This window comes from Leptodactylus fuscus, chromosome 3, assembly GCF_031893055.1.
Source record: "Leptodactylus fuscus isolate aLepFus1 chromosome 3, aLepFus1.hap2, whole genome shotgun sequence".
Classification (NCBI taxonomy): Eukaryota; Metazoa; Chordata; class Amphibia; order Anura; family Leptodactylidae; genus Leptodactylus; species Leptodactylus fuscus.
In genome coordinates, this window is record NC_134267.1 from 147,639,238 (window position 1) to 147,655,762 (window position 16,525).

Genomic DNA, 16,525 nt, shown 5'->3' on the forward strand with positions numbered 1-16,525 from the left:
TCCAGAAATATGTGCCAGTCTTTGCACACAAACATAAGTAATCTATTGTAAGCGGAGATTCCAAGCAGAGAAACAAATCAGAATAAGGATTAGTTGCCCTGAACTCTTACTTGGCAGCTTTTAGACTGAGCTATAGAAATCAAGATTACATGGTGAGGCAATAAGAAAGCTCTGCGGCTGCTAGGGAGAAGGATTGAGTGTAATGAAGAAAATCACACACTTCATATATGCTGGAACTGACCATAAAAAAGTGGTGTTTTATTATAGGGTTGATAATCTGAGTAAGTATTGACCATGATCGTAGAAGATTAGGACCCCCCCCACACCCAACCCATGTGTTACTGGAAAAGCAGGAGTTTGCTACAGTCCATACAGAGCATATCTTAGGACTGCCAACTTCCACATTGGAAAATACAGAAATGTGACGGATATACATTAATAGTAAGTCAGCTAACTGCTGAACTACTTGGAGCAAAACCGCCAGTGCATAAGAAAAAGCATTATATGTTACGTTTCGGAGCAATGATTCCCTGTATACTTTTATGACCTGTCTATCTGTCTGATGTCTGTGACCTCCACCAACACAGAGAAGGAGAGATCCTCAAGTTCAGTCACACATCTGTAATTAATGGACATGTAGACTCCATGTTCTCCCTGGACACAACACAAGGTCCAACCTATTAGAAAAGGGTTTTCTGGGACTATTGATCGCTGTGCCCTCTTCACTCTTACAGTACTGCATATTATATAATGGCTGTGCATGGTATTGCAGCTCAGACCCAATCATTCAAATGGTACTGACCTGCAACATAGCCATGTATGCAATGGGCATGAGGTCACTGTCCCGAGAAGAGGGAGTGGAGCTCAATATTATAGTCTTAGTAAGCCTCTTTAAGTGATTGTATACAGATATGAGGACAGCTTTATTTAGCAGATCTAACACACCCAATAAAAGTCCATGGATCCATATATGTGCTGTTTTTCCCATATATTCAACACATTGAAAATGACAATTTGTCATTTAATTCAATTAAAGAAATAACGATGATTTCTCACAGGAGTAAAAAAAAACAAAAAAAACAATAGGACCGTATGCTGTCAATCAAACAAAAACATTGCATGTCCGTGAATCATGCATGAATAAGCCTGAACTTTCTGTAATAAGGAGTCACACTGACAACCTGAGGACATGCCCTTTAAACTGAATCCAAAAATCTCTTTGAATGATTTATTACAGAAAATAAAAGGAATTTGCTGCCATCAGGTGGACAGTATGTGAAACATCTTTTTATGGAGTAACAAAATAACAGAGGGTTCAGCAAATCACACTGCTTGCACATCGCATGGACTCAAACGTGTCAGCCTGTAATGCAGAATATATGGCCAAACCAGTCAATCCAATCTCTGTGACAGTGTTGAAATGCATTTGTCACATATATCATGGTGTCCTGTTTTGCTGTTACATAGTTAATAATGTTGAAAAGAGACGCAAGTTCATCAAGATCGACCTATAAACACAGTGTTAATTCAGAGAAGGGCAAAAAGGCCCATAAAATGGATACCAAAATTCCTCCTAACCCCAAACAATCCAGGAAATCGTAATAAATCCCTGGATCAACCTGTCAGCTCCAATAAAAATTGTATAGGATTTGTAGCAATTATAACCCTCAATATAATTTCTAATTGGATAACTATCTGTCCCTTTCTTATGTATGTGCCATTACTACCCGAATAATGAAACTGAGAATGCATACAGCATGGGGTCCTACTGCAGTCCCCGGCATAGCGGTTTGTCATGGCGCCACAGTGAAGGGAGTAACAGTAAAGAGAACTAAAGGTTATACAGTACTGCAGCCTTTCTGCTTTCAGGGTCAGTGCAGTATTACAAGTTGTAGCCTTTGGAACACAAATCGGTGGTGGATTTTTCCAAGGGCATGCATTAGTTTTTCAGATAGGAATAGTCCTTTAAGACAAGATACAAACAAACATAATATCTGCAGCAGCAGCACATATTAGACTGTGCTAACACGTATGCAGACATTACAGATTAAAACGTATTCGGCTACATTCACACTACTGTTGCAAATGTCTGTTGCTGTCATCCATCATAGGATAACAGCAACAGACATTAACTGTAGCAGAGCAACAAATATAGCTGGGGTTCTGTCTGTGTTAGTTTCCCATTGACACAAACGTAAATAGCATGAAGGATGAGGTGTCAAATTTGAAAGATGACAGAAGAAATTTTCCGTTATGTATTTGACGTTGGGGCAAATGCAGATGGACCTCTGACAGTGGGGGCTCCATCTGCAACCGTCATTTAATGTCTGTTATAATCCAGTTTAGAAGTGCAACGAATATTAAAAAAGAATAATGTGAACCTGGCCTTATACTCATTATCTGTTCATTTAAATGAGAGGTCCATTTGATCCAATTGTGATAGTTCCATCTGCTCTGACATTCAGATTACGACAGAACTGTTATGTGTCTGCTGACCAGTTTCCTTAAGAACAGAAAAAAATACATTTTTTTACTTTCAGATAAAAGATCACTATGGAGTCTGTGTTCTGTTTGTTTTTCCTCATTCATTGGTTCAATACTTCACAGTCTGAAAAGGTCATCACAGTAAAGTAGTCTTAAGTGTTGGGCTAAAGCACTGATAGCTATTTTTACCATAGCTGACTAATGTGTCTATGTTTTTGAGTATATATATACTAATCATGGGAAAGTGAAGGTACCAGGGACTATGAGAAGAGTGAAATCTGGATAAGGCAGGATAACACTCTGGGCCCATAATGCTGGGAAATCTTGGATCCTAGCATTCATGCGGATCTTACTTGACGTGTACCAGTAAATCACCGATGGTGGCAGTAGTACACCAAAGGATCAAAACTCACTGAAACGAACCCCTAAACTTAACTTTTATTAATAATTATGAATAAAACACACACGTTCGACTAAAAGACAGCTGGACAGCCACCTGGATAAATAACAAGCATCTGGTCCAGTGAACTGTATATTGTACGGCTGTTATATAAATATCCCCCATGATGTAGGGGTGATAACCACCCCACAAATTAAAGTAACCCTATTAGCAGGCAATGCGGTCTCCCCTTAGATAAATGGAGTAGAGTAACTCACGTGCCTGTCTGTCATATCCCACAGGTCAACAAGGGACTAAGTTCCATGCTCCATACATATACCAGGGCAATGAACCCGTGTGGGATTCAATAACACAGAATCCAACAACATTGTTATTGTTATAGAATGTGGATGAAGGATGTCCGGCACATATCTCTAAGAGGTTGATGTCTCTTGTATCACTACTAGAGGTGATCAACTGCTGTATGCAATGGGTCCCAAATGCATCATATCAGATGCTGGCGCATTGCGTCACTTCTCAGCAAAAACCAAGATTGAAGTGCTCACCACAAGGCCTCAATACACGAACGGCAGAGAATGTATTACTCGTAATGTATAAAACGTTTCAGCAGAAATAGGACCAGATGTCTGGGGAACAAGGCACGGAAATCTATATTGTCATTAGTGTTACTTACCGTCATTTGCCGAAGAATCTTTGTAGGCAAAGCATCTTCATCCGTTGTGCCATTGGGACCCAAAACATCTTTTCTTCTCTTACGAGAACCAAGCTTTGTAATGTTCTGAGGCTCCATTATTGGGATGCAAGGGGGTGTCTATATAAATATATCATAGGTTTTCTATCCACCTATTAAATGGATAAACAAAGTTATTAATAAGTCCATAATGCTTTCATATTGAAAAAATTCTCAAAAAAGTTATTTTTTTCAGTTATTAACCCCCTTCCTGCCAAACTAATTCTTCATTTTGTGTTTTAATTTTTGGCTTATAAATACTCTTCTTGGATTATACTGGTGAGTGCAGAACTCTTCTTTTTTAAAATTTTCCACTTTTTTTGGTTATAACTTTCTTGTCCTGATCCTCCCCTGGACCCAACGATTGAAACATCTGCTGCTGACATCGTGGATAACTAATACTTTAAAGAGAACCTTTCACAGATTTAGGCACAGGCAGTTCTATATATTGCTGGAAAGCTGACAGCACGCTGAATTCAGCGCACTGTCGGCTTTCCCAATCTGTGCCCCGGGTAAAGAGCTAGCGGTGCTAGCTCTTTACTTCCATGTACTAGTTGTGTAAGTCTAAGGCCCCACGGGATGACAGGCTGCGGGAAAAACCGCGGCGGGAACGCATCACGGTTCTTCCCACAGTGCTTTGAACAGAAAGTTCACAGAGTTTTCCTCCATAGACTTTCTGTTCCCATTATATCTACGGGAACGTCACCGACATTTCCATAGATATAACTGACATGGTGCGATATCCAAAACCGCACCGGTTTTGGAAATCGCAGCATGTACACGCTGCGGTTTTAAACGCAAAGTGAGCAAGGGATTTGCATGAATCCCATCCACTTTGCAGTTACTGCAAAACACTGCGGGCAAATTGCGGCGTTTCTGGCCTTGGCCTAAGGAGTATTCTTGTTTTTCAAGCAAAGATACCCAGCTTTCACTGATACCATTTTAGGGAAATTGTGACAATTAGATCACTTTTTCTTTTTTTAAATATATTTTTATAGTTTGTACATTTAGTGACACAGACGCAACTACTACTGTACTGTATTAGAATCTACAGTAAAATTACTGAATTAATACTGATATAATGGTAATATGTTTGGTGTAGACTTTTGCAAATTCACTGGAAGTGTTCAGAGATCTTAACAGCAAAGACACTGTGGCTATGACGCCTACACAGCCTGTCAGTGCTCAGACCATACGCAGCACATTGCATCAAACTGGTCTGCATGACTGTTGTCCCAGAAGGAAGCCTCTGCTAAAGATGATGCACAAGAAAACCTGCAAACTGTTTGCTGAAGACAAGCAGACTAAAGACATGGATTACTGATAAGACCAAGATAAGCTTATTTGGTTAAGATGGAGTCAATCATGTATGGCGGCAACCAGGCGAGTACAAAGACAAGTGTGTCTTACCTACAGTCAAGCATGGTGGTGGGAGCGTCATGTTTGGGGCTGCATGTGTGCTACCGGCTGTGGGGAACCATGAATGCCAACATGTACTGTGACATACTGAAGCACAGCATGATCCCCTCCCTTCAAAAAACTGGGCCACAGGTCAGTATTCCAACATGATAACTAACCTCCAAATACTCCTTCAAGACTGCTTTGCTAAAGAAACTGAGGGTAAAAGGTGCAGGACTGGCCAAGCAAGTCTTCAGACCTAAACCCTATTACGTATCTGTGAGGCATCCTTAAATAGAAGGTGTAGGAGCACAAGGTCTCCGACATCCACCAGCTCCGTGATCTCGTCAAGGAGGACTGGAAGAGGATTCAAGTGGCAACCAGTGACGCTCTAGTGAACTCATGCCTAAGAGAGTTAAGGAAGTGCTAGAAAATAATAATGGCTACACAAAATATTGACACTTGGAGCACAATTTGTCCATTTTCACTTAGGGGGCGTTCACACTACCGTCGGTGTCCTGTGCAAAATTACAGAAGGCCCTGCAATAGTCAAAAAACAGTGTACTTTCTCTTACAATATTAGAGAGAGCCTGGTCTATGCTCTGGCATTTGCAGAGATTGCCACCCACGTCTTTTCAACCTCAAAGGACGCATTTGGCGTCCTCTGTGAGGGAGCAAGGATGCATAGGGTTAAGAAACCTAAAGGCCACACACTGTGCAGACCATCCTAAGGGACACCTCAAAAGCCCAGATCACCTTAAAAGATTTTGTGACAAATGAATATACTTGAAGACTGAGGACTGTTTGTACCTACTACAGAGAAGCTGGAGAGGTTGTATTTACGGGGGGCAGATGGGATAGGAGGGCAGATTTGATGTGAATGCTAGGAAGGGGTAATACTGTTAAAGGTAAGTCTATTGTGACTACCCTTGGTGCCATTGAGGAGGTAGGGAAAGTGCTCAGATATGCTAGTGCTGTTTTTCCTGCTCTGTACACTATTTAGATAGGGTCTAGCAGGTACATCAAGAATATGCAATAGAGATGCACATAGATAACATTATGTCATGTTGTGCTATTTATGCAAATAACACAAAGAATCTAACGGTTACATAAAGTGACAGGAAGGTAGGTGCAGAGGCGATAACATATCTGTAGATTTACCAGTAAGACAATCGCTTTGATATGCTAAAAAGATTTACTTGGCAGAAATGTCTCTATAAACATTCAAAACGGCAGAGGTTAATTAGGTCCTGCATACTTCCGTAAAGAGTTAAAACCAATTTAGGACCAGTCTGTTTTTGTTTTAAGCAGCCAAGCTATAATGAAATGACATAACTTTTCCATAGTACAGAGGGGGAGATTGCTGCCCACAAGCACTCATCTAGGAGGGGAAGAGCTAGAAGCAGTTTAGAGTTTTGCCATGGAAAAGTGGTTATTGCAGGTAGTCATCTTTGCGTCTTTTTCAACCTTGATCTAAGATGCATTTAACACATGCGTCTCAATGGCATGGGCAAATTGCATGCAATAAATTTACCTAATAGATCACTGTGCTATTTTCTGGTGCAAAATACTGTTCGTGTAACAGCCTTAAGATGGTCTAAGTATATCTAGTTTGTTGCATAACATATTACATAGCATTCTAAAATGGGATGGAAGTGTTGCAAAACTACACATTAACTTTTCATGTGTCATTCTACGTGCCTGGGAACACACCCAAAGATGCTTGAGAACAGTATGTAGAGTGATATCAAGCCTGACACCAAAGTATTTAAATATAGCTTCAGCAAAGTGACCTGCGTTCCTTCTGGGACTGACCGGTATGTGCAGTACGCCCGGCCATGAGGTGTTACATTACATACAGAGTCATTCTGGTCTTGTGATAATAATAGGAAGATTTGCTGAACAGCTCTCAACGATATGGATTGGGGTAATGGGGTACTTTGATCTTTTGCAAACAAGGCTGAATATTTTCTAAAGATTTGTCACACAACACAACTATGGGTTTCAATTCCCAATAATATGCAAGATCTCAGCTTGTTGTCAGTGAACGGAAACATCATGTTACATTCAGAGAATGAAATTCTGAATGAATATAATACCTAAAACCTGTAAGGCTATACATGTAAGCCAACGAGCCAAGGTTACAATCCTATATATAGTATATTACTAGGTCCCCTAACAGACGACCGTTTTTTAACCGGATAGCACACTAACCCATTCATTCCTATGGGCTTGTACAAATGAACGTGAATGACACGGTCTCGTGTGTGGCCTGACAATCTGGGCTGCAAAATATGGAACAGGTCCTATTCCTGTCCGATTTTGCGGCCCTACTTCCGCATCTCCTATTCATTAAATGAAAGGTGTAAGGGGCTGCAGAAGCATGGCCAGTGCACAGGATTCGTACATTCACGACTGGTGGTTAGCACATGGATGTGTGCAACCTGCTTTAGACTGATACATCCTAGCACGTTCTCAAGACAGGACAGAGATTCTTTAGTCTGTCTGTGTTCAGACATGTGGTTAAAGTTGTGTTAGGAATGTGCACAGGTAAGTTTTGCTGCATTTTTTTCATTTTAAAGTGAAACCAGGGGCGGATTAAAGTTGCCATAAAAATTGTTGGCTCAATGATGGCCTAAACCAGGGATATTCAACAGGCAATCTTCATTATGATAGTGGTTGGAAGAAAAACATCTCCCAAGCGCTGTCCCCTAAGCCCTGATATAGTAGGGGTTGGCACTCCCTGTAGGCACAGCACTTGTGCAGGCAATAGAAATAATTGCCAGTCCTTACTGCATCTATTGTAAGGTATCTGGGTTTAGGGGAAAGTCAGGAGAAGAGTCTGACATCCAAGTCACAAGTGCTTTGTAAGGGACACTCAAGAGCATTACACTGTGTGTGCAATAATGGAAAATTATGCTGTGTGTTAATATAGGGGTAGGGTACTAAAGAGCATTACACTGTGAAGAGGCACCAATATAACATGTGGAGGAAATTAAAAAGGTATTATATTGTGTGGGGTCCCTAATGTCCCATTAGTGCACCCCCCATATTATAATGCTCCCCACAGAGTATAAAGTTCCTTAGTAGCGCTGAAACAGTACAATGCCATGTTAATGCTCCCACATACAATATAATGCCACATTCATGCTTCCCCCCCCCCCCACAGTACAATGCCACGTTCATGCCTTCCCACACTTCAATGCCAAGTTAGTGTCCCCCCACATTGTAATATACCACGATAGTGCCCCTTTATAGGGCATTTTTTTCTCTAATTTTTCTGGTCTAAACCCAGGATACCTCTTATAATTAGTCACATCTTATTGTCTGATAAAAAATACACTAAATACTGGATGGGTTCAGCTCAGACTCAACAGTCAGTGGAGCAGGATCATATATGGAACCAGACACTCTGCAATGCCCATATATGCAGTATACCACTAGTGGTACTGTATAATGCCCATATATTTAGGATAAGAGATTCAGCTCTGCAACCCAGCACACATGTATGTAGGATAGCATGTCCCCTACTAATTTTGTAGGACTAAATCACATTGATGGATGGTCTGTGATGCCACAGGTCCCCCAAGAGCCACAACACCACTTATATTATAATCCAATATTGGGTGAATAAATAAATGTTTTTCAGTGGCTCCATCCATTCTCGGATCCATTGGACATCACTGTCTGAATACATCCTTAGACCTCCTGCACACAACTGTATGGGGATTTATGGTCTGCAAATACTGAGCCGCAATCTGTATTAAAATATAGGATTCCCTACTTTGTTCTGTGCCGCAAATGTGACCCAAAATTGTACACATTTCATAATTTGCAGACCTTGAATATGGCCCAGATACACAGCCACAAAAATTGTGCTTGTGTGTTTGGACTCATAGAAATGAAGGAGGCCATAATTTTATCTACAATTGTGGATAGAAATGATGGTCGTGTGCATGAGGTTTTCAGGCCTTGGATGTAAACGAGTGTTTGTTCCCAACAATTGGCTGTCAAATTGCCCTGTCTAGTAGGGCCTGAATGTGACATCTAGCAGTCTATGTACACTACATGTATGTCATTTTGCAGCACAGGATTAAGCAGCATGTGGAGGGGGATTTGTTGATATTATAGTAAATTGCCGCGGATTAGATGTTGATGAATTTGCGGTGGCAAACTGCAAAGTGGATTCATATGCAGCAGATTTTGTTGTTGAAAAGTATGCAGCTAAAAATCAATTCCACTCATGTGAAAGGGGTGGTTTACACAGAAAGCATGTAAGTTTCTGAAAGTTTCATTCAGAAGAATCAGGCAGTCAAGGGAATGTATGGACATACCCCCATCTGGTAACACTCAGTTTTCTATAGTCAGCCGGCCCTCATAGCATAGGTACCTATTAGATCAGGGAAGAAGGGAGGGGGCGACATGACCCCTGGGGTTGAACGCTGCATTGGAACACATATCTGGGGGTCGTGACATCGCTGGAACCCCTGAGTTCATTGTCAGCGATCCCTGGGACCAGGTAAGTAAATTACTACTCCTTGGACAACCCCTTTAATAAGATAGAAATGCTAGCAGAGGGAACAGATCCTGTAAAGAGTCTTGACATGGTGACATCATAGTTTGGGAGCTGAGGGAACCCAGAGCAAGAACAGTTATTTGTTTTTCAGCATAGAAAAACCCTGCATGTCCATGACAATCCACATGTAGTGATTAGCTATGAAGTTCATTAGCTTATGCATTCACTTGCGGTCTAATAGACTGCACAACGTTGTAATTAAGGTTATAAGCCCCCCAATCTACTGCCCCCCCCCCCCCCGGAAATCCACCAATGGTATGTGTACCCATGCATTTACAACTCATACACATACTTTCTTATTTTTGCTGCTGACATAAGGGAGAGCTCAAGGTCAAATAACACATTGTATTACATAATTATTGTGGTTCCTTGCAGTGGTCAGTACCCCTTTACAGGCTTGGCTACTAAATTGTAATGCTGTTTTGTATGTAAAACTTTTCTTTACCTTAAAAAATATACTTAAATACTGAAGTTGCAGCATATCTGCACAGTTTCAGACAACAATGTGTGAATATAGCCCTAGGCTAGACTCCAAAATAAATACGGTAAAGACCCTATATTCCAAAATACTGAACATGACTACAAACTCAAGTTTTGGTGTCTGATTTGCTACTTAGGCTCTATACCAGGGGTCCTCAAACTTTTCAAACAGTGGGCCGGAGGCAGAGCAGGTCGCACAGACATTGGGAGCGGTGCCCTCCAATAGGTAAAGTGAAGTGCGCTCCATGGCCTGGCCCGAGCTCCCCAGGAGCTTCATTATAAATGCACGCCTGCCAGCGTTGTCGGCGGGGCCAGACAGAAGTGCTTGGCGGGCCGCATGTGGCCCGCGGGCTGCAGTTTGAGGACCCCTGCTCTATACAGTCAGGAGGGCGGTGTCAAGCAGTAGCAGTTAAGGGGTGTGATTCAGAGATCCAATCAGAAACAGCGAGTGTCTGAGTTCAGGTTCAGAGCCACAACTCTTGCCTTTTCCTGTTTGTCACCACCCACCTGACAGCCGAGAACCTAAATAGCAGATGAGACATCAAAACTAACAGGACTGATGAAGCCAATCATTTGGTGAAACATGTCGTTTGGCAGACGAGACATAGAACATACTGCAGACACTTATATAATACACATTATACTCAGAATTATATTATGGAAGCAAGGAAGGAATTATTTAAGTGGAACCTCCGTTCTGCCTTCAGGAGGGGGTAGAATCTTTCCTGCCATCAACTTTCTGGGTATTTAGAACTCTCTGAATCTGAATTGAGTTTTAGAATAAACAATTAAAAGTTGGCTTTTATTTCCAAACGGTATAGGTGCTATATAAGGGAAGCTAATTGCCAACAGACCAATATGAGAGTTTAATTTGTATATCCCCGCACCTATAGGGATAAATTAGAATTGTTTTTACTTTAGTAAACAAAGCAGTAGGTGCTATGGATTTAAGTGTAACTAAACTTTTGCACAAATTTTCTGGCAGTATTTGTGTCATTAATAAATTCTGCAAAAGTAGGGGAGGGGAGGGTCACTTCAAACAGTTATAACTCGGACATTATAACATCACATTTTTCTAAATAGCATTTATTATACAAAATCCTCTCTGTCCACTGGCCAAAGTTGCAGTGTCTCTCCTCAATTATCATGGTAGATGTCCTCTTTACAACATACTCGGCATTTGTGCCCTGAATCTTTGAAGACAAAAATGCAGATTATAGTTAAACCATATAGCCATAGGCTCCCTGCCCTACCCTTCTGCATTAGTGAACTCAAGCATCCAGGTACAGTTGACACGATGACTTTACTAGGTCACTTACTAACTAGTATTTTACTCTGTTCACTAAGGGTCACTATTAAAGGGGTTGCCTGGAGACTTCAATTAAACTTACTTTGGCCAGAAGTTTCTTCATGCAGGATATAGGGGTCCTGGGCTGATTCCCGACCGTGGGTCACATCATCGGAAACAGCCTTGTTCACTGTGTTGCTCCACCTCTTTCCTCGTCTCTAGTCTTCACATGTATTAACTTGTGCTATAGGTGCCATTTCTGATCACGTGACCTGGGTCGGAACTAGTCCAGAACCCTCAGTTCTTGCATGAAGAAACTACTATACAAAGTATGTTAAATAGAAATCTGTAGACAACCCCTTTTAGGGAAATATCTGGCTACTGGGGGCCACTGCCTGTCTATAAGGGACACTATCTGGCTATCTAGTATCATATCTTATTTGATAAAGTTCGATAAAAGGCATCAAGTAAACCTATAATCCTGCCGGAAATAAAGCTTAGCCCCTACCTGGTAACCCCTGTCCACTACCAGCGCAATTCCCAGACTCGTTCTAATGGATTTCTACAGTTCACAATGTTTTTTCACTGGCTAGGGCCCAGTGGCAATTTATTACTTGAAGCTGTACTACTATTTAGTTGGCCCCCAATGCAGCTGCACATGCTATAGGTTTGCCTATTGACCTACTTTTGGATAAATCATGTATAGACATAATGTAACAAAATGTTCTGTACAAATAAAAGCCTTCTTTGAGATGTAATGGGAAACAATCTAAAGGTTTTTTTTTTTTTTTTAAATAAATTAAGTATGCAAATGTTTCTTTACATTCTGCTAACACGGATTCATGACAATGCCCACAGCATGTACCATATATTAACACTGTAATAATGGCCCCTGCATAAAAAAGTCACTTACAAATAGTAAACCAATAACTCATTTAACACAAAGTAAGATGGTGGTTGACACTTACATGGGAAAATGTATGTAACCTGTGAAGAAGAGACTTCTGTGAGTACATAACAGCTTATTCACATGATCCGTGTGCGGGTTGCATTTCCTGTGTGAAATGGAAAAGGGAGTTCTAATGCAATCGGCCCCTGTACTGAATGTTACTGACAGCTTTATGTTATTTATTATTATTATTATTATTATTATTGTTTATTTATATAGCACCATTAATTCCATGGTGCTTTACGTTTAGGAGCTTGTGGCATTTTTTTTTATTGAACTTTAATTTTTATTAAAAGGATTTTTATAAAATACAATATAACAAAAGAGTTGAAAACATAAAAAACAAGAACGTGATGCAATGCATATACCGTCAAGTAGACTGGGAATGTATACACATCGCAAAAAACCTGAGAGTGGAAATGAGGGGGTGGGGGAGGAAGGGAAGGGGAAGGAGTCAGAGACCATTCAAAATACAGTATGTGTCCCAAGATGACCATATAGCCTGGAACGCCTCAACAGTATGGTTAAGTGTGGCCGTCAAGTTCTCCATACTACGGACATCCTTAACTCGGTCTACAAGATCAGAGCCAGAGGGAGGAGAGGCACTCTTCCATCGGAGAGCGATGAGAGTTTTGGCTGCGGTAAAGAGATAAAGAAACAATTTAGAGGTATGTTTACCCAGATGAGCAGGGGGGGAAATTGAGGAGATAGATGAGGGGGTCTAAAGGGACACCTTGGATAAATAGAGCGTCCGTAAGGGACTTGACCTCCAGCCAGAAAGGACGGATCCCTGGACAGTCCCAAAAAACATGATACAGAGTACCAACTCCTGCCCGGCAACACCAACACAGGGAAGAGATGTTAGGGTTAAGGGAGTGGAGCAAGGCTGGGGTATGGTACCAGTGCATAAGTAGCTTGTAGCTGGGTCTCCCGGAACGTAACACAGGTGGATGATTTAACTGCACGGCACCAGATAATTTGCCATTGGTTCGGGGAGATCTGCCTGTTCAAGTCCCCAGACCACCTCTCCATATATTTATGCGATACGGGGCCCTGCCGTACAGAGGAGGAGAGGATACCATAAATACCAGAGATAAGGCCTGCAGTAGAGGTGCCCGCACGACACAGTTTTTCAAAGACAGTCGGTGGGGACAGCTTCAGAGAGCCGAACTGGGTAAAAACAAAATGGACAATCTGCTGGTAATGCAACCATTCAGTGGCGGGTAGATGCAGTTGTGAAACAAAATACTCAAAGGGCCTAAGCAGCAACGTCAGCGGGTCTATTAAGTCAGCGACACGGAAAAGGCCTAGCCTACTCCATGGTCGCACCAAAGCTGACGTAAGCCCATCCGGTAGGAGGGGGTTGTACAAAAAGGAAATCAAGGAGGAACACTGGGAGGCCAGGGGAAAGATTTTAGAGCAAGTAATCCAAATGGCCCTAGTGAAACATATAGGACCCAAAAGGGGAGTGGACGGAAGGGGGGAGGAACGGGACCACAGAAACGCAGTGAGATGTATCGGAGCCAACCAGAGTTTCTCTATCTCAACCCATTTGGTATAGGCCTGCGGGGCTGTCCAAAAAGGCAGGCAGCGCAAGTGAGCAGCCCAATAATAATGCAATATGTGCGGTACCGCCAATCCCCCCTCCTCCCTACCAGATAGCATCACCGAACGAGGTATGCGGTGACACTTGCCATTCCAAATAAACTTAAAGATGGATTTTTTTTTTCCCCCTATCAGTATGGTTTTTTTTTTGGAATATTGGATGGAAATCCATGCAAACACGGGGAGAACATACAAACTCCTTGCAGATGTTTTTTTTTTTTGCCCTTGGCGGGATTTGAACACTAGGACTCCAGTGCTGCAAGGTTGCAGTGCTAACCACTGAGCCACCGTGTGGCCCCTTAAAGATGGATTTTTGAAGGGAGTGCAATTCAGAGTGAGGGACTGTGCCCGGAAGAGTTTCAAAATAGTAGAGGAGCTTTGGGAGGAGGGACATTTTGACCGCATTAATACGACCTATAAGCGAAATATGGAGAGGATGCGATTTGTCCAAGAGGCCACTCAGTTCATTAATTAGGCTAGGGTGATTAACTGAATAGAAGGTGGAGTAAGAAGAGGAAAGCTGGATCCCAAGATATCGGAGAGAGCGTTTCGCTCATGGCATTTTAACTCACTAAGATGCACCATTTCATACAGCTCATATAGACAGTATAGGACATTTAGTTCACACAAGGACCTTGTTTTCTGAATGGAAAATGGCTCTGTGAACAAGCCCAAACAATACCAACATAAAAAAAAACAAAAAAAAAAACCAAACATGTTCTCTTACGCTATGTTCACACCTGCGTTCAGGGTCTCCGTTCTATGGTTTCCGTCTTCTGCATGCCAGAAGACGGAAACCACAGACCGGGTCAGGTCGTGAGCGGCGGTGAGCGTTTTATGCTCTCCGCCGCGAAACCGGTTTTTTAAATCCGGACACAGAGTACTGCATGTCCGACTGTGTCCGGATTATAAAACCCGGTTTCGCGGCGGGGAGCCTAAAACGCTCACTGCCGGACAGCTTTCTCACCCATTCAAATGAATGGGTGAGAAAGCCTCCTGCAGGTTTCCGTCTCCTGCCTCTGTTTTATGAAGGAAACGGAAACCTGAAGTACGGAGTGCCATTGCAGATGTGAACAAGCCCTTACAGACTTTAAAACAAGTAGGTAGAGCAGCAAATATTACAAACCTGTGCAATTCTTTAGTGAAGTTGGTGACGTATACCCCAGCTAGGGTTGTATGTCTTAGGTGGATTGAAGCTGCTAGGTAGCCATAAACCCAGTGATATTGTGGATAAACATAGAGCATTTTGTGATGCAAGAAAAGCATCCGCAGGGGTTTCTAGACCAATAGGTGTCTTTAAACGCAATGATTTATAAAATCATGTAAGTTCCTGTTCTGGTCTAGAAACCCCTGCTAACACATCTCTGACATCCCAAAATACACTAAGATTATCCACAACATCACTGGGTTTAGGGATACTTAGCAGCTTCAAATCCAGCTAAAATGTACCACGCTACTGAAACAATCATACACCTAATATAATGTGATATTAAACAGATCACACAAGCAACTACAACCAGGAAATTATCATCAAACTGGCAGATAAGGGGGAAGGTGGTGGTGGGGCGATACCCATTATACACCGCTTAGACTAGATCAAGAAATTACACGTCAACTACTCGACACCATAACCTATAGGGAACCTAACACTGACCCTGTACATAACATTCACTGAAAAATAATGAATATACTTGGTGTTTACCTAGAAAGGGGCGTTATTGATACATACATATATATCTTACAGATACAAATACATATACAAACACAAATACATACTTATAGAATCCATATCCTATGACCCCAGTTTTGTACATCTAAGGATTGTGCAATAATTCCTGTTACTATTTCATAGGAGCTATTCACATTTTCAGTATTTATCAGTTTTCATAGATCCGTCATTGGACTCAAGTTTATGAGGGATCCATGAAAATGGATGCACCACGGATGCAAAATATCCAGCATCATAATCCAACTTGTAGCTTGAAGGGTTTTCTAGGTTAAAAATATTATGACCTATCATAAAGATAAGTCATCAATCTCAGATCAGTGAGCTTCTGACATTGGACAACCCTATGAATTGCATTCTTTGTGTATATTCTGCTGACCTATATTCTGAAATAGGTGGGGTGCAAAGTGTTTTTATATTTGCTATGCTTTTAAATGCATTGGATCAGTGAAAGACAGAAAGCACACAGGACCATATCTCGTAGGAACCTAAACACCTCAATGGTCTGGTCTTCAGAACAAATGACAACAGTGCATGGCTCCATTTTTTTTTTCCATTGCCCTATAGGCTTTGGATGGAAAATGGACAACTGCATGACATGTCATGATTCACAGATATGTGAATAAGGCCTAATACTGTACAACTGGCAAATTCTCCCAGTGAATCATTTTCCAGATCCATTAGCAGGGTCATCACCCTACAAGTGAGTCCAGTGAAGGCTACAAACAAAGCAAGATCTGACCTGCTATTTTTAAGGCTAACCTCACTTTCACAGGACAGAGTTTCTGTCCATGTGTGTGCTGGATTTACCAGCCTGAACATCACGGCAAAAGAGGGACTTCCAGCATGATAGTTATCTATGACGCTAGAGGTACCTGCTTCCTAGTGA

At 41.7% G+C, this 16,525-nt stretch overlaps 1 protein-coding gene across 3 annotated transcripts in view; it reads right to left on the reverse strand.

The window, feature by feature from the left end:
- The window catches only part of PCYT1A (phosphate cytidylyltransferase 1A, choline), a 34,545-nt gene that overhangs the window by 12,531 nt on the left and 5,489 nt on the right, over positions 1 to 16,525 (reverse strand). For all 3 annotated transcript variants that reach the window (XM_075268520.1, XM_075268521.1, XM_075268519.1), the window contains exon 2: positions 3,558 to 3,727. In XM_075268520.1, the coding sequence (XP_075124621.1) occupies positions 3,558 to 3,674 (117 nt within the window). In that variant the 5' untranslated portion in view covers positions 3,675 to 3,727. The remainder of the gene's footprint in view (positions 1 to 3,557; positions 3,728 to 16,525) is intronic.